General features: G+C 41.4%; 1 protein-coding gene and 1 non-coding gene across 2 annotated transcripts; both read left to right on the top strand.

Annotated features, from left to right (window-relative positions):
- Positions 1-3747: 3747 nt before the first annotated feature.
- trnai-uau (transfer RNA isoleucine (anticodon UAU)) lies at positions 3748-3839 on the top strand. The gene is given in 2 exon segments: positions 3748-3785; positions 3804-3839. It is a non-coding gene; the product is annotated as a tRNA-Ile (tRNA).
- A 704-nt stretch (positions 3840-4543) lies between these two features.
- Positions 4544-7264, top strand: hs3st1 (heparan sulfate (glucosamine) 3-O-sulfotransferase 1). Its single transcript, XM_020083103.2, has 2 exons — positions 4544-4786; positions 5645-7264. Exon 2 carries the CDS (start codon positions 5784-5786, stop codon positions 6699-6701), a length of 918 nt encoding a protein of 305 aa, XP_019938662.1. The 5' UTR covers positions 4544-4786; positions 5645-5783; the 3' UTR covers positions 6702-7264.
- Positions 7265-27889: the final 20625 nt, after the last annotated feature.

Below are 27889 nucleotides of genomic sequence, written 5' to 3'. Positions count from 1 at the left end.
TCTGAGAGTGGATGACAGAATTGACAGGTAAATAAAGAGGCAGGCTTTTTAATCATTTTGGTTGACAGCCCACAAGCTTCGAGAAATACAGAACCAAGAAAAGAGAGAGAACTTCTTCAGAAACTCCAACGCTCACCACGCAATATAAATATGTGAACGATTACTTGAGAGCTGAGTCATTTCAGTTCGTCACCAGCTCTCCAGATGCTCTTTTTCTGTTTGAGTCTGAAGTAAACAAGTATTAATGACCCCTGAGCATGTCCAGCAAACACTTCATGTAGCATAGGGGGTTTATGTTGATGTGTCTGTGAAGGACAAAAGCATCAGTCTTCTGTTGCAGCTGCTATGATGGTCGACTTCAGGTGAAGTCACGGCTCATTTCTGCTTCTCAACAGCTCACTCAGGTACATGTATTTAGCTCCGGTGTTGACAATCAATACAATTATTAATGCACTTGACAAAACAGTCCCACTTAATAGCTTGTGCAGGTGCTTTCAGCCTCATTAAATGATCGTCCATCAGCGTATATAAATAGTTAATATAGATAATATGGAGATGCATCTGTTGACATGGTTGGTGTCATTACATCTGCCGAGGAGGTTGTGTTCTCAATACTGTTTGTCTGTTTGTTTGCAGGATTTCTGAAAACTACTACTGAAAAAATAAAGAAAGAATTGAAACTGTGGAATAGTGGAGTGTGGGTCCAAGGACGAAACCATTAATGTTCGGAGCGGATTCAATTTATTTGAGGGGATGCATCAGGAGCGTTTTTTGAATGGGCTGTTTGTCCTGTGGTGATGGTGCTTGCATCCTTGGCAGAGCTGTACACTTTACTGAGAGTCATTCAAGTTCATAATAGTTGTATGACTTCTTATCCGTGTTGGTTCTTAAATTGGACATTAGTAATATTAATTAGACATAACAACGTCCACTCCAGGTCAACTTCTCATCCTTTACTATGCTTTTGACTGTATTTACATGATTTACATGATCAACTCAATAAATCTCTTGACATGCAAACTCAAATATAATATTTTTTTAAATCCTTACATGATTGCATCAGTGATCCACACAGTGAACCCACGGGAGCAAAGCACCGTTTCATTATATAGCTGAAGGTACAGAACGAGCTGGATGACCCGCAGAGGGCCACGGGTGGCTGTTGTGGCGGCTGATGATTCACAGTGCATATAATTAACTGCAGAATTGGCTCAGAGAAAATAATAGCTGTCGAGTGCAGAAATAACTGTTGTTCCTCCTCAGGTGTTTTCAAAATGACAAAGAACCGTGATTAAATACATTTCCACTTCATGAATAAAACAAAGAAAAAAATAACTGAACAAGCTTTGCAAGACGTTCTCGTTCTTGACTCACGATTGGGAATCTTCATTTGGAGAATAAAAGCCATACAATATTAACAGTTGTAGCCTGAGGGTGTAGATGAGTGTTGCATGAAAAACAGTAATAGGAAAAATGGTTTGTGGGATATTTATCTGAAAACCAATAATATGGAGTAAAACTGTTACAACAGTCACAGAGCCTGCAGGCACAGTCACTGCATCCATGAAAAAGATCATCAGATACTTTACTAAAGAGAAATGCACAAACTCTTCCATGCAGAGTTATTGTTTCTGTATAACAATGTGTTGTAATGCAAAACATTCAGATTATATTTGATGACAGTTCTGTGTTAAATGGAGAAAGCTTCCACTTCTGGAGAATACAGCTGTTTAAAGAATCTTGACAATAGCACCATTGCTGTGTGAAATACGAATTAATCTAGATTCAAAATCCCCACATATTTTCAGGCCTTGCGGTATTTTCATGAGATTGAAATCAGAGCCCTGTCACATATCACATATTTACTAATAACAGTCAGTTAACCATGTGGAATCTGCTCAGTCTGCCAGAGCCTGATAAAACGTGTTCTTACTGTTGGCACAAGCTCGTGTTGTCAAGCCTGTTGATTGTGCGGCCACGCTGTAAGATTAGTTTGAGTTACATCAGAAGTGGAAGTGATTGGTCTGGGTGAAATGCAATGCTTAATTTGTCTATAAGTCTCAAGATACCCAAGGCCACTTTACATAATTTAAAAATAAAGATAAGGGTTTCATTCTGTCAGCTATTCATTTTTTTATTCTTTAAGAAAATGTTGTTGCCATTTTTTGGTAATTATAATAATAATAATTGATTTATTGATTGTTCCATTCTGTTACATATGAATATTTTTTAATTAAAGTACATTTTGAGTGCTAATGCTTGTTGTACTTTTACTCAAATTAAACTGTCACCGTGTAATACTGTGAGTATTAAAATAGTAAGGTTAGATTTGCTTAAGTAAAATATCCCAGTACTTCTGTTTATTTCATCTGTTCAACTGCAGCTTGCTGATTTCCCACAGAGTGTATTTAAGGTCTCTGAATGTACCATTGTCAGGTTAACGTGCGCGGGCGCCTCTGATGATCTTAGAGCAGGATTATATCACACGATCAGACGACTTTGCTGAATTCACACTTCTGCGGGAGAAGCGAGGGCAGAATCTGAGGATTACTGAACTGCATTGAAAAATCAATGTGGGGAAAGTCTTTGCCATATCAGCATTTATAATTTGTACACTGAATAAATAAAGCACATGTGTTTGCATATCGCTGCAGAGGAAAGGATCTTTTTAAAAAGTGGGGTTGACCTTTCGCTGTGGCACCAGACCCCCTGCTCGCAGCCCTCTGGTGTATGTAGGGCGTTGCTTTAATGTCCGTAACGGCCTTCGGTTAAACAACCAACGCAGCAGAAAATTTCGCAAACAAGGATAAAATCAGATTCATCCATATTCAGTTGAAAAGCCCTTAAGCCGTCCATGGTTTATGTGTAATATCAGCCCGGCCACACTCTGCTCCGCCAACCAATTACAGCCGGCAAAGATTTGATTTAAAATTTGTTGAAATCGAGAGGATTTACTTCAACGTATAGATTTTTTGTCTGCATCATAAATCCGAATGTTTCTCATCGCTGCGGGGCACGAGCAACACAAACTGGCGAGGTATCTGACATGAGTGATGATGACTTGCCACATACTCACTCATCAACTCCAAACTTTCTCACAGTGACTGTACATGCCAGGGTGACTCAGGGGAAATTGTGAAATACTACAGGACTGCTGCCATTCGACGTCGGTACAGACATATACTAGGAGCCACTGTTGCTGCATTGTGAGGAGAAAGATGTGAAGGTCTCCAAAAAAGAAGAAGCTCAACAGGTGGTGAGACTGTGCAACTTGGACTCGCCGGCGACTTCCCACAGATGCACTGCGGACAAAGGAGGAAGAAGAATGTCAGGAATGAATAACTGGTCTGTCTCTTTCATTGATTTCCCCTGAAAGCAGTGAGAGGAACTCCTGGAGGCTCACATGAATAGACTTTTTAAATCCAAATCCAGAGAAGGCCAATGCTCTCTGGCAACTAATTTGTATATAGAGCAAACCAGACATGTTTAACTCTTGATCTCTTGGTCTGAATATATTCTGGGGGTTTTCTCACGCTGTTTTTCAGACTTTCTCCTGATGTTTCCTTTCACACATGCACAACACAGCTGGAGGTTCTCCGCTCAGATGCGTTCACAACAGCAACGAATCGAATCTGCTGCAGAGATCACATGTTTTTGTTAACAGCACATTAATACCAGTGTCAGGCCTTTGCTGTTCCTCATTTTTGCATCCGTCGTGCATCATAATGAATCCTGCAGTTTATGTGTGCTCCAGTGGCGCAATCGGTTAGCGCGTGGTACTTATAGACAGTGACCTGCGAGTAATGCCGAGGTTGTGAGTTCGACCCTCACCTGGAGCATGAGGTTTAGTTTAAGCTAATCAATGCATGATAGATTTCCTCACATGTCTTCATGATTGAGAATAACTGACCTGTTTTGTAAAGTCTTTCAAGTGGTCAGCTCTCTAAGAATACAGACGATTTAAATGAAACACAACAGCAAATAAGAAAACATGACGACTGACCACAAATCTCAATGTCAAATAATAAACAACAGTCACAAATAAGACACTTGCTGTCAGTGTCCAATCAGAGACGAGCCATGTGACTTACCTGTCCTGATGTTTTCTCATTTGCACAAACTTGCCTTTTGTCATTTTACTTTTGTTGTTGTTTTCTCACCTTCTGCTCTTTGTTGTGTTGTGAACTTTAACCTGTGCTTTGTGTGTTGTCCTTGTTTTCTCACCTTCTGTTGTTATGTGGTTCATTGTTGTGTGTTGTGCTTTACCTTGTGTTTTGAACTTCAGGGCCACCTTAGTTTTTTGTCAAAAAAATATCACAACAATCTCAGTGTTGTCTCGTTCTCTGCTTTATCGTCACCACATTTCTACTCGTGTGGTCACGGAGCCTCACACTTGGATCAGCTGCTCTCACACACAACAGCAGCTTTATCTCTGTCGAATACCTCAACGTTTACAACACTGTGACTCATTAGAGGAGCAGGAGGAGGAGGAGGAGGAGTGGTCCTGCAGGCGTAATGTGGGCGGGGGCTTCCACCCCAACAGCTGACAGTCAAAAGCCAGGAGGAGTGTGTGTCTGTGGAGCACAGCGGAGAGGAGGCGCACCGGTGGAGTGGTGCGCTGGACGAGCTGTGGTGAGGTTGTTGTCTTGTGCGCACTCAGGGAGACGGTGCCGACACTGGATCTTACACCTGCTGCTGCTGGGGACATATCGGAGCTGAGAGCAGAGACACTGAAGCTGCACGGGATTAAATCTTCACTCAGTGGATAGTTGAAGGAAAAGAAAAGGTAAGAGATCCGGCGCGTCGTGGATTCCTCGGTGCGAGCGCACGGAGCGAAGTGTGCGCACAGACGCTTCTTCTAAAACAAATACGCACAATATCAAATAAAACAGCAGGTGTAAACACGAGCTGCTCTTTTTTTTGTTTCAGCCTTTTCATTTGCAGTTAACGACACTTGCCTCTCGGTTTCCTGCAGCTAATAAATAAATACAAGCTCCAGTGTTTTTTCTCTTATGGGCATGTTTTATTAATGCAGATGATTATAGCACCGCAGGACATTTAATTGTACCTTTAGAAATAAACCAGTAGTTCTGGTTCAGTGTTTCTACATTTTAAATACAAAAACACCAACCTTGTCTAGTTTTTCTGTTTTTGTATGCCATGAATTAAAAGGATATATCATGCCGCATTAATCATTCGATTGATTGGTTGGTTGACTGATTAGTTGGTTGATTAATCAATTAACAAACCAATAAATCAGACCTGATTTATATGCCACTTGTAAAACAAACAAAATGTAACACAGTGCTCCTTTAAAAAAAACACCCCTCCAAGTACACACACACATAAACAAAGCAATGACTTATTGAAACATTTAACTTTAGAAATATGAAATAAAAGCAGACATTGTATTGAAAAGACCTTATTCCAGTTTGAGATGGAATAAGGTGGTTTGTTTCCTAACTTTCCTGGTGGAGTTTAAAGTTTATTCATCTCATAAATGATTCACAAATGTTTCTTTTTTTAATTTTTGGCCTTTGAATCATAAAACTTGGAGTCTTTGAATTGTTGACCAGATTGTGCATCTCCAGAAGTTCTCATCAGGTATCCCTCTATCATCTCTGCTGTTTTTCTTCTCTTGCAGTCACTCTCTGTCGGCAGAGAAGAGGCCGCTCTGTTGCTTTTCACTTAGACCATTGTCCTCAGGCAGCTGCTCTTTCAATGTGGGATACAGTTTTGTTGCTCTCGCCAGGCTGAAATCCTCCAGGGTCAGGACCTCCCTCATGGCAGCCATGCTCCTCGGGCTGCTGCTCTTTGCAATGCAGTCTCCCCCCATCCCCTCAAGGCCGATGGTTGACCGGGGCCCACCCTCACCTCCCACCTCATCGCCCGCCGACAACGGGACCACCGCCCACCCAAACGGCACCATCCAGCAGCTTCCTCAGATTATAATCATTGGGGTGAGGAAGGGGGGGACGCGGGCACTAATCGAGATGCTCAGCCTGCACAGCGCGGTGGCGGCGGCTCAGAACGAGGTGCACTTCTTTGACTGGGAGAGCCACTTCCAGAAGGGCTTGCCTTGGTATCTGAGCCAGATGCCCTATGCCCTCCCCGACCAGCTGACGGTGGAGAAGACGCCGGCCTACTTCACCTCCAGCAAAGTCCCCAAACGCATCCATCAGATGAACCCTGACATCAAGCTGCTGCTCATCCTCAGAGACCCCACGGAGCGCGTGCTCTCGGACTACACCCAGGTCTTTTACAACCGCCTGCAGAAGCACAAGCGCTACCAGCCCATCGAGTCCGTGCTGGTGAAGGATGGCGAGATCAATCTGGGATACAAGGCTCTGAATCGCAGCCTGTACTATGTGCACATGCAGAACTGGCTGCAGTACTTCCCACTGCAGAGCATTCACGTGGTGGACGGGGACGAGTTGATCAGGGACCCCTTTCCCGAGATGAAAAAGGTGGAACGATTCCTTAAGCTGGAGTCGCAGATAAACGCTTCCAATTTTTATTTCAACAAAACAAAGGGATTCTACTGTTTGAGGGACCACGGACGAGAGAGGTGTTTACACGACTCTAAAGGCAGAGCTCACCCTCACGTGACGCCTGTCATCCTGCAGAAACTCTACCAGTTCTTTCACGAACCCAACAAGAAGTTCTTTGAGCTGGTGGGTCGGACATTCGACTGGAAATGAGCGCTTGAATAGTTTGGCATAGAGTCGCTCTGGGATAATCTCCTCAACCTGTCCTGTTCTCCCCCCTAACAGCGTAGACGATGGGACGAAGCTAGTGTGAATCAAACTAAATCTATTTTTGTAAAAGTGCATTTGTTACAGGACGATGATGGAGCCAAATATCAGGGCAAACTGTTACTGATTGTTTTCTTTCTGACTCTCTGTCGGAGATGCTCACGACTCCTCAGCTCGTCTGTTCGAAGCCGGTGACGCTCAGACTTTAGACAGTGCCAGTTAATGTGTTGCATAAAGATAACAGGCAGTTTAATATTGTCATACCTTTTCATTTCCCTTCGTATAACATGACTTTAATAACGTCTAACTAGCATTTAAAGATCAAAAGGAGCTTGCTGATATGATTTCCTCAGACACATCACTGAATATGTCCCTTTCAAAATGTTTCTTTATGTAAGACTCAGTCATATAAAACTGATATGTTTTGCCCGATCATTACGATGTACTGTAAATAAATCGTTTTCTAAAGTGAAGAATTAATATCATAATAAAGATGTATTTTATTTTTAGCTGGTCTGATGTTGTTTCAGTTTGTCTCAGGCGATGACAGGTACAAGCATGTGTCGGTGTCGAGGCTGCACCTTCTGTTGTGGATTATTTCATAACACTCCTCATCGCATTCACATTAATAGATGGGGGGTGGGGTTGTACAGTTGTGTACGTGCTATCTGTCACATGCTCATAAAACTTAAGTGCAGCTCTATCATCAATCTTAAGCTGTGGTGAATTTGGCAAGCAGCTGCACAAAAGCAAAACTTTGCAGGTTGCAGTCTGATGAGACGACCAATCATGATCAGTTGCATTAACGTCTTTACACATTGAATTTACTGTCATGAAATATGATTAGTGTAAGAGAATTGGGCAGATAAGGGAACTCAGATTCGAGCACAATCTAACCCCCCTCCCCAAAAGTTGTTAAGTTGTTTATGCCTAAGGGTTCGATCTTCTTACTCTGTTTTTTTTTTTCAGAGAGGAAAGGGATTATTTATTCAAATCTTATTGCTGCTTTGAAAACATCAGCAGCTCCGTCTCAAAGACATTAAGCTAAAAAAAAAAACACAGTAGCGTTTCATATTTGAATGTGGCCTAGATTTACTCAGGGGCTTACTGAGACTGAGCAGCCAGGATCACAACCTCAATGCCCCTGAAATGCAAACCAAAGCAAAAAATGTCTTTCTCCTTATCCAGCTCTTTTATTATTATTATGCCCTCAGAGAGCAGGAGAATTATTCCCTCATCTACCTACAGTGTTTTAAATGGTAGTGTTGACTATCAACAGCTGTCGGTGGAACAGGTTTGGCTGCATGTGTTGGGGAAAAACAGGATGTGAAGATGCGGTATGAGGTGGTTGCTGGTTTGTGGTGTGTTCTGCTCTCAGCGTCGTCTGGAAGGTGTCAGGTCTGCAGAGGATGCTTAAAGAGCAGTGACATCTGGAGGGACGCACAAGCACACAGACATTTCCTCAATTTCAAGAATGTCAATGTCAGCTTTCTCTGGGTTGAAGAAGGATTGATGCAGTTTCCTTATAAACCAGTTCGACCAGGATATAAATGTATCTCTTGTGGCCTGAAATAACTCTGTATATTTACTGTACTTAAGTACAGTTCTGAGGTATTTGCTCTTCACTTTAGTATTTCCATATCCTGCTGATTGATCGCTTATAAAAAACTGTACTATCTTGGGGCTATTTGTCATGTTGTTTCTTTTTCTTCTTCTTCTCCTTTTTCCTCGACACACATCTCTTACAATCAGAGCCAGGTCACACAAATGCAAATGTTTTAGTGGCAAACCTTTGTCCAGATCTGCACCGAAATCTACTACGTTCTTTTTTGGCACATGTCCCATCCTCTATGGAAATCTATTTTAGAAGTTTTTTCCTGATTCACCTCCTGTTAATTTCCAGTCAGTGCAAGCGATGGGAAAAAATATAACATTCACTTCCTGTGGTGAGGGAAATCGCAGCGGAGCTTCACCTGGAATTCAGTGAACTTTGACCTGTGATATTTGCTTCGCGGATGTGTGACCATCCCCACACTGAGATATGTCGTGTGCCAATGGGTTAAACTACCAAACTATGTATGAAGTAGATGAAAGTAGCACCAGCTGTGAAATACTGCTGATTGATCACTGCATCAGCAATAATCAAGTACATCATAATGCTTCAGATGCAGGTTCATTATACTAAAATATCATAATACTTCTGCAGTTTTACTCAGTGGGATTTTGAGTACAGCCATTTTAATTGTAATGGGTATTTGCATCAATTACATGAATCCACTGGTGCCTTTTCTTTATTTAATGTGAATACAGGCTCTAACTTTGCTGTACTAGTAGTGTACAGTTGGTATTTCCAGCGTTTTTGTGTATGATAATATTAAAGTTCCCCGCTGCAGCTGGAAACGTCACTAATGAACAAGAACCGAACAGTGAAGCTGCGGGACACGAAACTAAAACAATGACCTGAAAGACATTTTAAAGCTCCACAGAACTGAGGGAGCTGCAGAATTTCTGTGGGTATTTTTGTGTGAGTGCCCAACATCACATGTGATCCATTAGTAAAATAAAGACATAGATTACAGCAGTCTTAAGAAGCGAGGGGGGTAAAAGTAATGAGCTTTCTGAATCCTTCTCTCTCACTGATTTCTGTCTTTCTCTCCCTCTTTCTGCTCGACATCAGAGTCGCATCTATTAAGAGTTCATGAACGCCCCATTAGTCTAGTCAGCTGAGCAGCCCTCTGAAGTTTTACAGTCACAGATTTCCCTTAACATCACCTAATTAATCTCAGCCACATAATTAATTTGCCTCTTCGTCCCCACACGCAGTAAGAGTGGTAAACCGGGGCCGCGACGAGGATTAATGGCCCTGCCCTCCTCCTTGCTTCCCACCGCCACCTCCTCTGCTGTAACTGTGGAACTTTCTGGACTCACTTGTAGTCAGTCCGACAAACACCTCCACCCCCTCTCCCTGCTGCCAGACCACACCAGTTGTTCCTGAAGGGGCCTGTTTCCTCCAAATCACAATCAGCCATTCTGGGCTGTCTCAAAGGATGATGTGATCCGATGGAGCACGGCCCTTTCTGCAGTCGCCACAGCTCGCTTTAATTGGAATAGATTGTTTGTCCACTCGCTGTGTGAAACCCAGCAGAAATAACACATGCACCCACTCTTCCTCTCTTTGTCTTTTCGTCTACTTGTTAGTGGAACCACAGTTTGGACCTTGCATGTGAACATTTGAGTCACAGCGTAACGCATCTATGTCTATGTCCATTCTTAAGGGCCAGAGGAAGAAGTGCAGTGTGGAATTTGGACTCATTATTCTTTGAATAATTATATACTTCGCATAAACAGGCCACCAGCAGCAGTGGCTGGGACTAATCAACGTAAGCGACATTGTTGATGACGACAACAGCACATTCACAACAATGATAACTGGTTCTCAGGTTTGAGGTTCTGCCAAATGAGTCGAGCTTCATGGAATTTAATATAAACAGGTGCAGCAGCGGTGATGCAGCTTTAGGGTTTTGTGGACTGCAGCAACCACTCTTTATTTGTTATTCCAAACAGGCACGTTCAGAACCGGCACTGCACCAGTTAATATAATGTAGACATTTGGGTTGCCAGATTTGGAGAAATCCTCCTTTAGCATGTGTCGAATGGACTATTGTACCCCCTACCTTCTGCAAAAGGCTGCAGGACATGGAGTCTGAATTGTAGAGCTACACAGACACCAGCGCACAAATGCAAATATAGACTCTCAGTTGATTCTAAGCAGAAGTCACCAGGTTTAATACATGAGAGGCACAGCGGGGCTAAACTGGTAAGTACTACAAAGGCAAACAATATAATTCAATTTTATTCGGATTCTTTATTGTACGTCATGTTTTCATGGGGCTGAAAATACTTTCCTCTGTCCTCCCGTGTTTTCAGATAAATATACAACTGGTTCTTTACTACAGAACCGCTCCCCGTGCACCGACTGCCGATCCAGGTGTCGTCCACAGATATAAAAAATGAAACAATGAAAATAATACATCACAGCATTGTTCTCTCTTTTATTTAGTGTTACAGTAACGCTGCTTCCTTATGACGCAGGTAACCTTGAAAACAGAATAACAGAACAGAGAATACAAAGATTCTCAGAAAGCTTTACATTTTATCTGCAGCCTGAACAGACGTCTTTGCTTTAGTGTAGTTCAGCATTAAAAAGCTAAATAAACATACTGGAAGTGAGTTTGAGAAGAATTGACTGACTGCTTTTTAACTGGTGTCTTCATTAGAAGATTTACAAGCTTTTACCTCTAAATAAAAGTGTTTATCTGACGGACAACCGTCGTCATTCTGTAGAGTGCAAACCTCCACCAAGGCTCAACAGCCCCCTTTAAGGGATAGTTCACCCAAAAAGGAAGATACACTGATTATCTACTCACCACTAGACTCCACAAAACACTTCTGGAGTTTCAGGGGTAAAAAGAGAAATCCAAATCCAAAACAGTTGAGGAAAATGACGGCCACATCTTTAAACTTAAAAAAAAACATATTATGCCTCCATACTGTTTCTATGGTGTCATCCATAAGGTAAGACGAGGCAAATTTTGGCGTAGCTTCACCTGGAGTTCAACTTTGGTGAACTCCGATCTGATATTGTATGATAGCGGGGCAGCAGTAGCTCAGTCCATAAAGATTTGGCTTGGGAACCGGAGGGTGGCCAGTTCAAGTTCAGCATGGACCATAAGCATGGAAGGTGAACTGGTAGCTGGAGAGGTGTCACTTCACCTCCTGGGCACTGCTGAGGTGCCCTTGAGCAAGGCACCATACCCCCCAATTGCTCACAGGGCGCTTCTCCTGGGGCTGCCCATCACTCTACTGTACAATCTCTCTCCAATGTGCGTGTGTGTGTGTGTGTGTGTGTGTGTGGGATTGGGTTAAACTGCATGTATAAAAATGTAAAAATGAGTGTAAATTGTGGGATTAATAAAGGAATTTACAAATTTAAAATAATCTGTGACCGGGCTCTCAGATTTGTCTTGTGACCCTTTACAGAGGCCAGACCCCTGGACCCCTGGATTAGAAGTAAACTACCAAACTACGAATGAAGTAGATATGAACTAGCTCCAGCAGTGAAATGGTGCCGATTGATGACTGCATTAGTATTAATGAAGTACATCATTATGTTTCAGTCACAGATGCAGGTTCATTTCATACTACTTAGGATTTTGAGTACGAAGATGGGGTTTTTTTTGCTCTGGTGTTATTTGCTTTATTTGATGTGAATATTTAATATTATCCTGCTGACAAACAAACCAACCAACCAACCAACAAGCAAATGAACAGGGGTGAAAACATAACCTCTGTGGCAACATATAAAACCTTGCCTTACTTAGCAGAAACTCTTTCAGTGTTCTATGCACAGTTAATAATGGTGGCAGATGTATGACCCTGCATTATGACCTTCCTGGTTGTTTTTGAAGTGTTGGGTCCTTGATTTCAGACAGAGCGTATCACCTCTGGCCAGCAACCATTGATTTTATCGGCTGAAATGACAAGTGTTCAAATATTTATTTAGAGATTTTGGAGATTGAGGAGCCTGATCAAATCAAATGGCTGTTCCTTACCAGCTGACATTGGACGAGAGGCAAGGTTCACCTTGGACAAGTCGCCAGCATATATATATATATATATTTATATATTTGTATAATTAGAACAAGAATGTTTAGGATGAGAACTGATCAAAGTGTTTAAGTTTTTAGGTGGTAACGTTAGTTGGTGTTGTTGGACTGTTCACACTGTGTATTCAATTAAATTGGCTCGTACGGCATTTCTCTAGAAAAAAATCCAACATTCTTCAGCTGTCAAGAAATGTGACTGATTTTGAGACCCTTTCCATTCCCTCCCCCTGTTCAAACAGAAAGCTATTTTGTGAGTAGATGGTGACATTACGGTGAATAAATTGAATCGGCTAAATTAAATACCACAGCATATGAGTCAAAGTTATGATTCTCTCTCAGCCCATCACACAAATCATCGATTTCTCTGCATGCTCATGAGCACTTTGCGGTTGCAGCTCGACATTGCTCCAAATAATGTTCATGATATTAGATCAGAGAAAGTGAGTGAGATGCTTCATCAATCCTGTTCCTGAGCTAATGGAACATAAATACACATGTTGTTAGTAGAAAGGCTAAAAGTGGGGGCAGGGCTCGGGCAGCCCTGTATGATGCATGTGTGCATATTCCCATCAGTCTTTTCATCTTGGTCCGAGTCGTAGCGTATGCGTGCGGCTGCCGCTGTGAGAACCAGTCATAGCTGTGCTCCGTTATCACTCATTCCCTGGCATAGTGGAGGAATAAGCCTCCATGGCCAATGATAACTCTGAACTTGAACAGACACCTCTTCATGGGTGAGGCATGACTGGGCCCAGGAGATAGCTCTGTGTGTGCGTGTGTGCGTGTGCGTGTGTGTGTGTGTGTGCGTGTGTGTGTGTGTGTGTGTGCAACATTTATACTTGGTTCATGTTTTGTTCACCTGTGTGTGCATGTGAATGTGTGTGCCAGTGTGTGTTTGTGTGACTGTGTATTTGTGGAGAGCTGAACCATGTGGATTTTGATCAGGATTTTTAAATACAGTTTCAGGCTCAGGACACGGAAACCATAGACTGTAAATAAAGATGGATGACGCGTCTCCACTTCCTCCCATTGAACAATAAAGAAGCAAATCTACCCTGGATACAGGGGCCAACATCTGGTGCTTTTGGCGTGCAATTCACGACTCAGTAAGGTGCACATTTAAATCATAATAATGATGATGATGATGATGATGATGTTGCCTTGCTGTACTGTACTTTGATTTTTTATGTTTGGTCCATGTCCCTTCTACTAACATGAATAACTCTTGATGGGTTCTGTTAGAGGTAAAAGTTTTCCCCTGTGTATAAAAACAAGCACGTTTCTTCATGACGTCACAGCTGAGCTTATTTGGATTCCTGTGGTGCTTGTTTTGTTTTACAGTGTAACCTCACTTCTAAGAAAACATTCTGTCTCGATTCCAAAAGACATAATGGAACTGTTATTTCTCCAGGCATGAAACAAATGCTCCGTGCGTACATTACTGCAGATGGTTCAAATCAAAGCTAAACGCCATGCAAGTATCACATTACAACAAATTCACAGTTTTTCAACACAGAGTATTCAGAGTGTGTGTGTGTGTGTGTATGTGTGTGTTGTCTTGGTTACACTGAAACCATGTGTTGGTCTGTCCCTGTGGTGGTGCCATGCGGCTGGTCGCACTCCTGTTATCAGCCAGTGGAAAACCAAACACATGATTCTACTCTTGATAATAATTATTATCAGTTTCATTATTATTCTACTCCCTCGCTCCTTTCTAAGGGTTGATGATGGAGACCAGGTCGCAGAGGTGGATCTGATTGGCCGGCCTTCAGTTCAACCCTCCCACTCAACACAATGAATGTGAGACTACATGAGCACAGTTGAAGAAAAGCTGCTTCACACACAGGCTTGGTTTGATTTGATTTGACACTTGGCATACTTCAAATATGTCTCCTTATAATCTCCTCATAACACTCCAGTGACGCCTACCACACAAACTACAAGCCCCCCCGAGTCCAGCCACACTTTTTCTCTTCGACTTTCTGGTGTTTGCTTTGAATTCAGAAATATTTCACAAACATTACTCACATCCCCACGTCGACCCAAGAAAATCGAAAACAGGTGGTAAATGTGCGCTCTGCGTGAGGACAAATTTACATTCTATCAGTGAACCCAGGGAGGCAGATTTCTCTCTGCCTTGTGCCAGCTTCTCTAAATAAAGCGAGGAAAATCAATTGGCTGTTTCATGATTGACCAAATCCCTTCACCCGTGAGTCTTGAGATCCAATGACCTGCACGGCTGATGAATTACTTCTCACCTGGAGAGTGATGAAGTCATCGTTTCACTAAATGTAACATAACCATTAAAAATCCCTTGTCATTCTGCATTGTGCAAGTTTTTGCTCTCTCTCTTTTTTATTGCGATCACCTAAAGACTCGGTAACGCATCATTTCCACGTAGCTTTGCGTCTCCATGTGGATCAACTGGAAGTGAATTCATGACTCACGGCTGAATGGATTTTGGATGAATCCGAGATTTTTATTTTCTCTACATTCAACAGCTCGATGATATCTTTGGTCGAGAGTGAATTTTTATATTTTTGAACAACCTGTAAAATGAATCAAGTTTCAATTTCCTTTGTATTTAGAGCAAATGATAAAAATCCGATAAAACTGACAATGATTATATCACATTTTATTAATACTTTATGGCTAAATGTTAAGTAAAAGTAAGCCAGTATTTCTTCCTTCCACCTGTTGTGTGAGTTCTAAGTGAAGGATGTTGAGCTGGCAGGTTCGTCCTTATAAAAGTCTGAATCACAAACAAACCAAAGTTGACCTTGGTCACAGAACATAAAGGCAGCTTCTCAACTGCATGAATATAAAATGTCTCTCAGAGCGAGCGGCATCTGTGCAGGAGCTCCCACATCACAGGAATCTCTCTATTTCTTACATTCCCTCTGAAGTGGGAGGAGGAACATGCAACAACAGTTGAAACCTCGTCGTCCTTCAATCCTGCATATCAAACGTTCTTATACCAGCAGACCCGAGGAGCCTCACAGAACACCTTTCACACATCTGTCAATGTTTTCAGGTGCTCCTCCGCGTCTCCTTTCCCCAAAAAGAACAAATCTGAGCATTAAAGGTGCCCCAGAGAGAGATGAATGGAGGGAAGAGGTAGAGAGGACATTGATCTGGTTGTGTAACATGGTGCCGTTTGCCACAGGTCAATGAAATTCCATCAGCCTTTTCCCTCTTTGGTCAATATCCATCTGGAGAGTCTACAAACGTTGTCTTTCTTCAGTCCTCAGTCACTTGTTTCATCAGGACAGTGCAACAGGAAACGTTAACAAATGAAACAACACTTGATGAGCTTTACATGCACCGGACCAATTAAACAGCAACTTATTAAAGTTTATAATGATCTAATCTATTATCTGTCACAGTGATTTAATTAAAGATTTAAAGTTTACTTATTAATTATCACAATCAATTTGAACAGAAACTAAAATGACCGCACTGCGTCTGTATGCCTCCGTCAACCACTGCAGTTTCTGTGTATATATTTCTATAAACTCCACCCCCAGATTTATAAGGTCACTGTGACCTTTGACCTTCGACCACTGAAACATTATCACTTTATCTGTGAGTCCAAGTGACAATTGATTAAAAGATCAAGCAGTCTGGAGAGATCACATTACTGATGCATAAATGTGGAGGAAGCTTGAATAATCTTTTCACAGGTTTGAGGCAGATAATCCACGATGAAATTTGAAAATAGTGAAATAACTCATGACTGTTAGAAAAATGTAGAGGGATAGAAAGCAACCATTTTTTTGTGTAAAGTAGAATTTTAAGTAAAATAAATTGTGAATATTTAAAATAATACCTAAGTACACTACTTGAGAAAACTAAACGCTTTCCGTGCTTCAGCATTCTATCAGTTTACGATGTCGTCCACTGCAGACTCTTGTTTCTCTCCCTTGAATAACCATTGTTTTAAGTCGTAGTTTATTTCCACACAGCAGTATTCAGTTCAACTCTCCAGCCTCCATTTTGTAGGTGGTTCTCATAGTTCAGCTCGGAGTCAATGAGGCTGATTTGCATATTACCTTGGCAACTGCCTTTTTCATCATTGGGCTACTGTTCAGAATTTCTTTAATAGTAGTTTCATTCAGACCAGACATTTGGTATGGAAATGTGGCTCCTCCCTGCTTTGACAAATTGAGGCTCTCAGCAGAAAGGATTTTGTGTCTAACTCAAAAACAAGACCGGAATTAACATATCAAGGAGCTGGAAAAAGAAAGATGGGGAGATGTTCTCAACATCTTCCTGGTGGAGATCTGACATCAGATGTCTGCTCTTATTAGAGTGGTATGTCAGACATGTGAGTTTTAATTGTTGGATTGTGTATTGTGTTACTTATTTCTCTGCTTTTTTGGTGCATTTTTTTTGTGTCTCTTTCAGGTTTCAGAAATTCAGCTTTTTAATTGTGTGGCACAAACTGTAGTTGTAGTTGTTTGTCTTCACAATTTTAATATGTGAAGATAAACACTAGACACAAACAGAAAAGCTGCCACCTGAGTGTGTTTACACGTCTGTCAGAGCAGGTTGAACTCAACCAGTGATTCACACAAACAGATGCTCATATAACTGTATTGACATTAATGCTGTCAAAGGAAGTTTGCAAAGCTTTTCTGTGTCTTGTGGCATTTTTGAAAACTTTGCTCTTTTTTGTTTGAGAAGAAGTGGAGCTGCTGGCGTGCGATAGCAGAGTGTGTGTGTGTGTGTGTGTGTGTGTGTGTGTGTGTGCTGCTGGGGTGGTGCATTAGCCTGGTGTCGGAGGGGCTGAGGGGAAGTGGGAGAGAGGCGTAATGTCTGTCTACTTCTGTTTCCCTCTTAATTTCACACACTGTTGAGTCAGCCTATTGACTGACTGCTTATGGTGATGCTGGCGGTCCACCAACACACAGCCCAGGCAGCGCATATAACTCTTCCTTGCTGCTCCATTTCACCATGTAGGACTTCCACTTATTTAATAAACTGATGCGTCGGCCATTCCCACCCGTCTGTGTGTGTGTGTGTGTGTGTGTGTGTGTGTGTGTGTGTGTGTGCTACCTGCCTCCCACGTGGGTGTGTCTGTGTGTGTGATGCACTTATCAGGTTGTAGCTGTGGGCATCCCCGCAAGACTATGTGCACGCTACATCTTTGTGTGAGTCGAGAGGAGAAGTGAGGTAAGAATGATGCTACATGCACTCTGAAGGCTCTTAGCACCTCCGTGTCCCATGTGTGCTCAGCCTTCACATCAACATCCCCGCCATCTTTTTCTTCCCTGAAGTTGCCAAAAAAATTTAAGGTATCCCACAGAAAGTAGCAGTGGAGAGAAAAACTGTTTTCACACCTGAACAAAGAAACATTATTTCTACCCTCTGGAAAGACTCATAATCCAGAGATGATAAACTTCAAGGTCGCAGACCTCAGTTCAGGTAGCTGGATCATGGGTTCAGGAAAGGCTGCACTGAGAAATTGGGTTTCGCTTTAATAATGTGACCAATGTGGGTCATGGTGACTTTGCATCACCTCCAAGAAATGTGGATGTTTCATAATACTGGCCAGTGAGCGGGATTCACAATAACTTACAGTAGTTATTGTAGCTAAATGCCAATAGACCTGTGTAAGAGGCAAATGTTTCATCATGGTGCAATCAGTAACTCACATTTGACCTGAAACCCTTTCAAGACGTTTTGGACGACACGTCTGCTTCATTCCGTGAAGCTAAATATATATAGAAGTCTTCATCTTGCACTGTTGGAGCCATGTGGAGCCAGTCTCTTAAAGTGGAGCCGCAGTATCGAGGTCCCACAATATATACACCCGACCTATCGTGAGTCAGCCTCAGCTGTCAATCACTCATTAAAACTCAACCTGTCAGAATCACCTGAAAATATCAGAAACCATCTTAAAATAAATTATTTGACATGTCATTTTAATTTTTTTGTTTGGTCCCATACACTATCATGGAGGAGGCAGGATCAGCCAACAGGGATCAGCGATCATGACAGGCATCTTTATATAAATCCACATATCTATAGTTGGGATGAATTTTCTGAACAATATTTTTGCTGCCATTGTGGAAAGAACTCCATTTGCTCAATATGTGATGTTCAATTTTGGGGTTAATGAAATCCATCAAACATAAATGATATTTATTTATTCTATGATTTCATTTCAGCGTACACTGAGTCATTACATTTCAGAAACTGGAACTATTAAGGTCTAGCCTTTTCGACAAATTGTTTATGTAAAACTGAACTTTGAAGTAGAAAACTTTGTGGGAGTTGAAGTGCTTCTGCAGAAATAAGTTGTTTTTTCAAATTAAATGTTCCTGCGGGACAATAGTGCCGCCATCATTAGAATAAGACAAATTTCCCTTCAAGGAAACTGGATGTCAACAAAACAGAAATTAGATACAATCCAAGTCGCTGCAGACGAATATATTTGTTTCCCACAAATCCTGTGAAACTCACCTCCTTCAAGCTGCAAAACAATCTTTTCTCAAATCACAGCAAAGTTGCTTGAACAATTCTGGGGAGGAAGATTTGATAAAACACCTCAAACAGTAAATTAGGTGTGTTGCAGAGGAACAGCAGAGTGTAGTGAAATTGGCCTTCTTGTCTAGGTCACAGGAATGAATAAGGTAAATCACCAACTTGTAATCTGCTGGCTGTCACCTTGCTCCATGACTAAAGGCCCTTATCAGCCACGACACTGCCGGAACCATTTTGTTTGCAAGGTGTAAATAATGTTACACCGGTCATGAAGCAAGATAAGGCGTTTCGTGAAATGTGAGCGACCTTAATAGATTTTGGCAGGTGGCTGATGTACCACGGGGCTGATTTGGTTCGAGGGGAAAATGAGGTGCGGGAATATGTGCAGGAGCAGAGAGATATCAGTGCAAAAATGAGGCTGTGCTTCTCCTCCTGATGAGACCGAGGGCACCGTTGATAATGTCGCGGATGTGTGAACAGCAGGCGGAAGCAAGAATTTATTTATGATACACGAGGCGTCACTACTTTAAACATAGTGACTATTAGCAAAGAGATGGAGAAAGACGAGAGCAGGTTTCACACATTTGGAGGTAAAGTTCTCTGTGGCAGCACATCCCCTGTTTGTCCACTCCCCTCTCCTCACAATAAACCCCTGGTGTTACAGGCCCTGTGGGGGAAGCTTCTAGCAATAGGCCTCTTTAACAGGAGAGAGAGCCATGTCTGCCCCCGTGATTTGTTATTCAGTGAACCGCATCTCTGGAGAAATGGATTTACTGGCGTGCCCTCTGCAGAGGAATGAAGGTCGGTCCCTGCACCTTGGCGATGTCATTTGCAGCGCGATGCAATTGTTAATATGCAGCTTTGTGGAAAAGAGGGCGGAAAAACATTCATACCCATTTGGAATTCCGGTGATGGAGAGAGATGAAAAGAGAGGGGTGGAGGGATTAGACGGGTGGAGGGATTAGGAGGCCAGAGACACAGTCAGGCTTGTGGTCTCGTTCTCTCTGAGTAGCACACCACAGTTTCCTCTTCACTTGCTGCAGCAACCTTCTGCTGTTTGGAGGAGAAATGTTACAATGGTTGCTGCTGTCGACACATTCCCGTTTGCTCCCAGATACAGCTGGGGGGACATTTCACCTTTGACCCTGAGAATGTGTGGAGCATCATTGAGAGGGAAGGCATGTTTGGTTTAAAATCTGGCAACGCTCCAACTTGACATGTACGACACGCTGCTGACGAGAAGGAAGAGTATCACTGAGATGTTACATTCACATTTGAGAAATGCTTCCAGAAAGTTTGATGAGAAAATCAATACATTAGAAATAAAGTTAACTCTAGCAGCCACTAGCTTAGCACGACATAACGAAGAAAAAATACACATACCAGTTCCTCAAATGAGCTGACAGTGTATTCCCTACAATGTTGAGTTGTTCCCTGCAGTAGAGTTCCATCCATCATGGTACGAGCAGAAATAAGAATAACAGTTCACTGATGTCTCAGTTTGATGTAATAATTTCATCGCCTTGCTCAGAGTTTCAATATCTGGGACAAGGTTTTGCATTGGAAAACTTCACAATGCAGACGGCTTCAAAACTTTCTTCAGCTCGTTGTGTGCAGATTAAGTCATTGTAGCGTGACAAATGTGTTTTTTTTATATATTATTGCTGCGCGGTTACTGCAATTTCCCTTTGGTCCCAAGAGAAACAGTCAGGAAACCTAATAGAGCATTAATCCAGGAGGGATGCTCTTTAAGATGTTCGGATATAATGTTTCTGAAGCCGCATGAATTTCTTGTACATCAGTTAAAACTGGCTTCAGGGAGAAAAATAGATATTTTCCAATTTCTGGACTTGATTTTGCTAAAGATGTTTATCGAGTGATGCTGATCAAACAATAACAGTTATTTTCTCTGAGCTTCAACTTGAAAATGTGCTGAAACTGTCAGGTAGCGAGTTTTGAATGAATTTCTGTCCCTGATCAACTCTGTGTCGTGTGTCCTCTTGCCGCTCCACAGTGTGGCAGAGCTGTTTGTTAGTTTCCTCATTGGTTCACCATATATTCTGCTGACCGCTGGTGAATGCATGAGAACATAAACAGCTCCCATTAGTGGGGCCTAGGAGACTCCAGGGTGCGTTCACTAACTCTTGGAATTTCTCTTCAAACTATTGCAGCCAGAACTTTTCATTCATATGCTTTAATTTACTTTAATGCAAACCTGAGGTGGCAGCTGGTGTGGTGAGACATTTGAGAGGTGCTGCAACCACAGTGATTCTGCTTCCTTTTTAAGATGCGGTGCACAGTCATCATCACCTACCTCTCGTGTCTTTACTGAATTTTTTGTCTCTATCTCTATTTCCTGATCCGTCTTATCATTTACCTCAAGAGGATACCAATCCCCCAGTGAAATGAAGTGGTTTTCTATCTGTGCCTTGTTAAATATCTTGATTGACTTTCTTGTTGAGAGTTAAATGAAAATATTGAGACCACGCTTATGTCTTTACACTAGATACAAACAAATTATATTTAGCTGAGTTTGCCTGGGTGTGTACCGACATGAAAATAAAATTCTCATTTTTACTCTTTGGTTTTATCTATGTATTTAAAAACACGATGTGTTTAAGGTGAAGTAGACTTTTATTCTTTTACTTTAGTTTGGACAGGGTTCGGTTGTTTCCTGGTCACCTGTCAAAAGCTGAATTATTTCTTTAAAAAAAATACAGATTTGTTCAATTCAGTTTCATTTTATACTTTTCAAACATTCTCTTTGCTCCTCAATCTGTCAAAGTCCTTTGAGACGCTGACATCATTGCATCACATCAGTTCTTCAGATCCGTCACTTTCACGCTGCCAATCTCTCATTCTACAAAGGTGTTTTATTGGATTTAGATCTGGTGACTGGAGATGCCACTGAAACACACTGAGCTTATTGTTGTGTTCATGAAACAGCTCGATTAAACTTTTTCTTTAGTCAATAGAAGATTATTTAGGTCCCTGAAAGACGGGGAGAAATAACCACCCGGGGTTTAGCTATAGTATTTCCACAACGGTGGATTTACCCGAATGATGAAAGCACAGCAAGTTCCTCCTGGTATGTGGTCTGAAAGAAAAGGAGCACGTTATGATTCAGATTAATGTTTCTTTGTGAATATAACGTGTACAGACAATGTAAAGAAATGTTTTTTTAACATTTCGACCTTCATTTAACCACGTGGATGATGTTTGCTATTTGTCATCACACGCCGTATATGTACAAGTGTATGTATTTAACTTTATCATTACTCTAAAAGCTCTGACTAACTTCAAGTGCATTACTTTTAACTTATATCGTGGCCATGAAGGGAGGCGGCACATTGTCAGCAACAACATCAAGATATCAAATGTTGTATTCAAATAAAGACTGATTATTATGAGGGGACTCAAATTGTGTCAAATGTCATGACCTGCAGCCGGAGACCAGCACCAGCCTGGACTGAGGACACGAGGTAGGTTGGGTCTATGGTTGAGGCTAAATTCAGACCCCAACAGAAATCCAGCATGTGGCCGCTGCAGCTTTAGTTTTCTGAAATCTTGTGTTGTGTATGCTGCCGTGTTTTTCCCCAGGTGGAGCGGTGGTTATCTGAGTAACTGCAGACTCTGTGTCACGTTGAGCTTCAGTTCTCCTCTGACCTCTGTCAACAGCGAGGTGTTTCTGTCTGCAGCAGAAAAGGCTTCTGTTTGTTTTCTTCTGCACCGCTGCGTAAACTGTTGGGACTGTTGTTCAGAGACACTCAGACCAGCCTGTCTCACAAACAACCCTGCCACAGTCACCACGGCCCTGCTGTGATGTTTGATGTGAACATTAAAGCTGCTCATTTTAAAACTGTCATGGCTAAAATTAATAACGCCCCGCCACACTGATTCCATCCGAGAAGAAATAACATCTCTGTGATTCACTCATTTGTTTCCTCATAGACACATTTATTACAAAAGAAAATCCTGCGCTGAGTGAATTCTCACAGCAACAGTCTGAATGAAGAGCTGTGGCCAGTGACGTGATGGTAAAATTAAAGAGGGCAGGTCAGTCAGGTTTGTAGCCAATTTAGAGGCACTAGACCTGAAATATGGAACCAGCTTCAGAGTCTGTGAGGGCAGCCATCGTTTTCTCTGTCTGTGTGTGTGTCTGTGTGTGTGTGTGTGTGTGTGTGTGTGTGTGTGTGTGTGTATGTGTGTGTGTGTCTGTGTGTGTGTGTGTGTCTATGCTCCTTTCCGTTACCTCTTTAGGATCTTTTCCATAATAAACACAGACCAAGGTCCTGATGAGGACAGTTTCATCTATTTGTGTACGTGCACATCTAACAGGATTGATATTGGACGTCCACAGCGCCTCTTACCTTAACCACCAGTGACCTGAGTCCTGAACGGAACCTAATTCTAACCCTCATATTAAGTCTCAAACACCCCATTGAAAGTGGCCCAGAGATGCCAGACAGACAGACAAAAGAGAACCACAAACCTCAAAAGTTTCACTTCAACAGGAAGTGAGAACACAAAAACATTAGTTCTATGGTGGGCATTACTAGTTTTATGTGAGGGCCTCAACCATCCCTCTTGTTTTAATTTATCTTTCCTTGAGTTCACCCTTCGTCTGACTGCAGCGCTCCCTTCTTTGTTCCTCTGAGTGTGTGTGTGTGTATGTGAAGCACCTTCCCTGACTCCATGCTGCTGACACATCTGCCTTCCATTATACTCATCATCCTCCAGAATCTCTCTTCACTCACCCTTTCACCAGACTCCTATTTCAGCTACAGTGGAATTAACGCTTCAGGCCTCTCTAGCGTTCTTCATGAGCTCTCTCATCGCCCATTTGTTACCTCTGGAGCTCCAGGGTCACATCTCACCCGGCTGCCTGGCTACTTGCTCTATAACCCGCCGTCACCTGCCGCCTCCCTCATTCATCCACTCTGCCCGGCCGCTCCTGCCATTCCTCACTGCACCTCCTGCCCTCTGCCTCAGACAATTACCGCCTCATTCATTCCACCTCTATCCACACGACCCTTTCAATAAATCCTCTTCTTTCATCTTTCTTCCAACATTTGGGTCGCACTCTGGTGCCAATCGACCGCAGCACGTCACGGTTATTTTAAGGATATTTTTCAAAGCAAGACTTTTAGATGTTATAGAGATGCAAATCCCCTCTTGACAATTTCTTAAAAATTACAAACGCAGTGATGCAGACACAATATGAAAGAAGACCTTGGATTAAAAGAAATAATTGAGTAATGCTTACATTTGTGGATAAAACTAATATTTTATTGTTTGATAATGAATCATTTTGATCCATCACTGTTTTCTTATTACACTGAGACAACAATAAAAACACAAAGTATTACTTCCACAACTTTTTTTTTCAAGTACATTCAACAACCTTGTGTAGATTTGACAGTGAAAGTGAGCGCATCAATCTTACTGTTATATTTTCTTATCTTGACACCATCTTATTTATAAAACATTCACCTTAAAACCTGTAATAAAGTGTTGCTGAATATATTTACAGAGCAAACCAGGGAGATGAGAGATGTGGGAATACTGGCACCACCAAGTGGTGAAAAAAAAAAAAGTTAATGACACAACACCTTCCTGTCTCATCACACTGAGGTTAACCCTGTAACTTCATTTCAAGTGACAAAAACTAACCTGGAGCTTCAGATTGCCAGGAATCAAATGATTCCTAATTTATTCATTCATTCACTTTTCTTGGTAGAGTTTGTGTAAGTTTTGAGCAGCACCATGAAAACTTCACTGTGCATGGTTTCATATTTCCTCTGTAAAGAACGATGAACCTCATTCAGTCCAATGAATAAGCTTAAACTACTGAGCACGTCACCAACTGCCACCTTATCTACATTGTGTAAGAAAACCCCAGCTCAGACAATTACATTCATCTCTTTTCATACTATTGCTGCAGTGCTAAATACTGGTGTGACGACTGGAGGACCCAAACCAGTCAGACCAGGACAGATCTCACAGCCTTCAGGTGAACAGGTTGACAGTGAAAACACAGACGCAAACAAATTATGTCAAAAATACGACCTGGTCAAACACGTGAAAAATAAAAACAAAGACAAAACCTAAAACCACACGAACATTCACAGATGAGATGAAGAAAACTCGAGGTTAAATACAGAGAGTTAACAAGACTCAGGTGAGTCGAATTAAGGCGGGACAGGTAATCATCAGAGGAGGGAGGTAACACACTCGGAGAGAAGCTTCAGAATAAAATATGAAATTAAAGAGGTTCACAGAGTGCAGCATCTTTTTTTTAAAGAGCTGCCATTAAAAAATTAAAGCATCATTTGACATTGACTTTTATACATGAACCTGCTTTAAAACAAACAAATGAGACTTAAACTCAGACAAGAATTCAACGGCATTGAGAGGGTCTGTGCATCAGGTTTTTAAAATCTAAAATCTAAAATTTAAGTTTTGTTTTATTATTATTCGATCCAGTTTCATTTATGCGGCCCAGAATTTAAAATAAAATGTGTTATGTAAGTGTTTTAATATGTCCACAGTTCCTTGAAATACTCCTTAAAGAGGAAATAAAGATGAAAAACTAAGGAGAGATGCGTCCTCCATGATACAGGTACATGTGATATATATCATGAATGTTCATGTGCAGAATTAGAATGAATTAAAAGAATCACAAGAGTTTTCTTCCAACATCATATATAACATTTTATTCCCCATAATGTTAAAGGGGAATATGTGATAGATAGATAGATAGATATGAGAGAGAGAGTGAGATCGATAGATAGACAGATAGATATGAGAGAGAGAGAGAGATCACTAGATAGATAGATAGATAGATAGATAGATAGATAGACAGATAGATAGATAGATAGATAGATAGATAGATCAATTATGCACAAGCAAATGTAATGTGAGCATCCTCTGTACATTAAAAATCATTTGCATTGGTGGCACATTTCCTGTTAGCAGCGATGCTAATTGCAGAGGATCTCATGATGGCTTTCACACTCTTGTCTGGTTCAAATCATTACAGTCATCGCACAGTCAATTAACTTCCATTCTCTGCCCCGCCGTGTCCTTTCAGCCACTTGAACCTCTGCAGCAGGGCACAGCACATTGGGATTCCTGGATTACATAAATGGAAGCGGCTGTCGGACTCAGGCACCGGAGGCAATGAGGGTGAAATAGGCTCCTCCAGCTCCCAGTTAATGGGGATGGATTGTGTCCGAGGTGATGTAGAGCCACATTTCCTGGAGGCCAAGCTGGGGAGAGGAGCTGAACTGTGAACCTGCTGATCTGATGCCTGCTCTCCCGACAGGCTGCTACACGTTAGCAGACAAGAGGTGTCCAGGAAAGTAAGGATTAGGATTCAGTGGTCAAGAGGTTGTATTAATCAGACTTGTCCATGCTGCTGCTCATCCATTATTCCTGATTACAATGGCTGGAGCAACGTACGTGTGTGTGTGTGAGTGTGAACCTCCTTTTAAAAGTCATTCCATTGAGTTTTGACCTTCTTTCTAAGTGGTGTAATGTGCCTGCAGGGTAAAAGTACATGATTGTTCTACTTTCTGTAAAGTTTTCTGAAGCTTTAACTCATCTTGTCCCTCAGTCTGACTCTGTCTAATATTTTTGAATGTATCATCAGAGTAATTCCCTTAGTGTGTTGGACAAGAATTGATCTCTACATAGACTGTATATAATAACAACAATACAAATACCATTTTTTAATGGTATCTTTATTTATGTAATACTTTTTCAAAACAAAGTTACGAAGTACCTCACAAATCAGAGTAAAAAATAAATAAATAAAAACACACAAAACATTAAACAAGTAGCAGAAATATAAGCATGACCACCCATTAAAATATTAAAACTGTGATTAGATTGAATCAGGGAATGCGTTACATTAAAAGTACATCTTAGACTTTGATTTAAAATTAATTTATCTGAAGCACAAGATGGCAGCTTTCTTATCCGGGATGTGTTGGCTTCATTTCTGGATCGGAGTAGGAAGTGGAGAAGGAACTAAGAACTTTAAATTAGTAAAAATGTCCAGCTCTCTCCATTCTGTGTTTCAATAACACAACGTTACACCCTCAGATATAACAGATGCTTTGTTATTCCAAATATCACAGTGTTTACTTATCTATTTTAACAGAGAACACATGCTGGTGCCCTCAGTGTCTCTCACCACAGACAGGTGGAGCACTGTGGACAATTGTTCTAGTGTCTGTGCACCACATCAACAGGAAATGAACACGTGAGCTGCAGAAAAAAGATTCCTAACCATTCAGACTTTTCACTTCTCAGTATTGGTGCATGTTTAATATGAAATGTTCAGGAAATTATATCTTGTTCTATGTAAATATGTGGTGTTGTGACTTTTTGATCAGATGATAAACTGGAATTATGAAATCTCCCCGGAATTATTTCAGTTAATTCTAATTTATAATACACATGTATGTTTAAATGTCTCTGTCACATAACTCACAACCGAATAAATTACATTTGCATCAAAAAGAAATCTAATAAAATAATAAAATGTTTTCAATGTCCAATGTCAAAATAATGCGACTGTGTCACATTATTTTGACATTGGACTCCAACAAATTGTATTTTGAAAAATAAAAGCATCCACACTGGAGTTACGCATCTTTTTAAACACAGTATGAGAACAGGCCGTGCCCTCTTACACATGACTGAAGATTATTTTTAAGAGTCAATGTTCAAACTTGAGACCAGGCTGGTGAACTGGATGGATTACACTGAAATCTAATACACACATTTGTGGTTACCAGATGATTTTGGTTGACATTTGAGAGAAGTGTCTTGACAACCATTGGCTGAATTTTCATTAAAATTAGAACTATGTGTCCAAAATTTTTCTTTATAACTGAATACATCCAAACTTTCAAAAGCCATTCAAAACATATTTCTTACACAGCAAGAAAAACATGTTTGCCACTGGAGTCC

Source organism: Paralichthys olivaceus, chromosome 9 (assembly GCF_024713975.1).
Source record: "Paralichthys olivaceus isolate ysfri-2021 chromosome 9, ASM2471397v2, whole genome shotgun sequence".
Classification (NCBI taxonomy): Eukaryota; Metazoa; Chordata; class Actinopteri; order Pleuronectiformes; family Paralichthyidae; genus Paralichthys; species Paralichthys olivaceus.
This window is presented reverse-complemented; position numbering and strand designations above follow the sequence as displayed.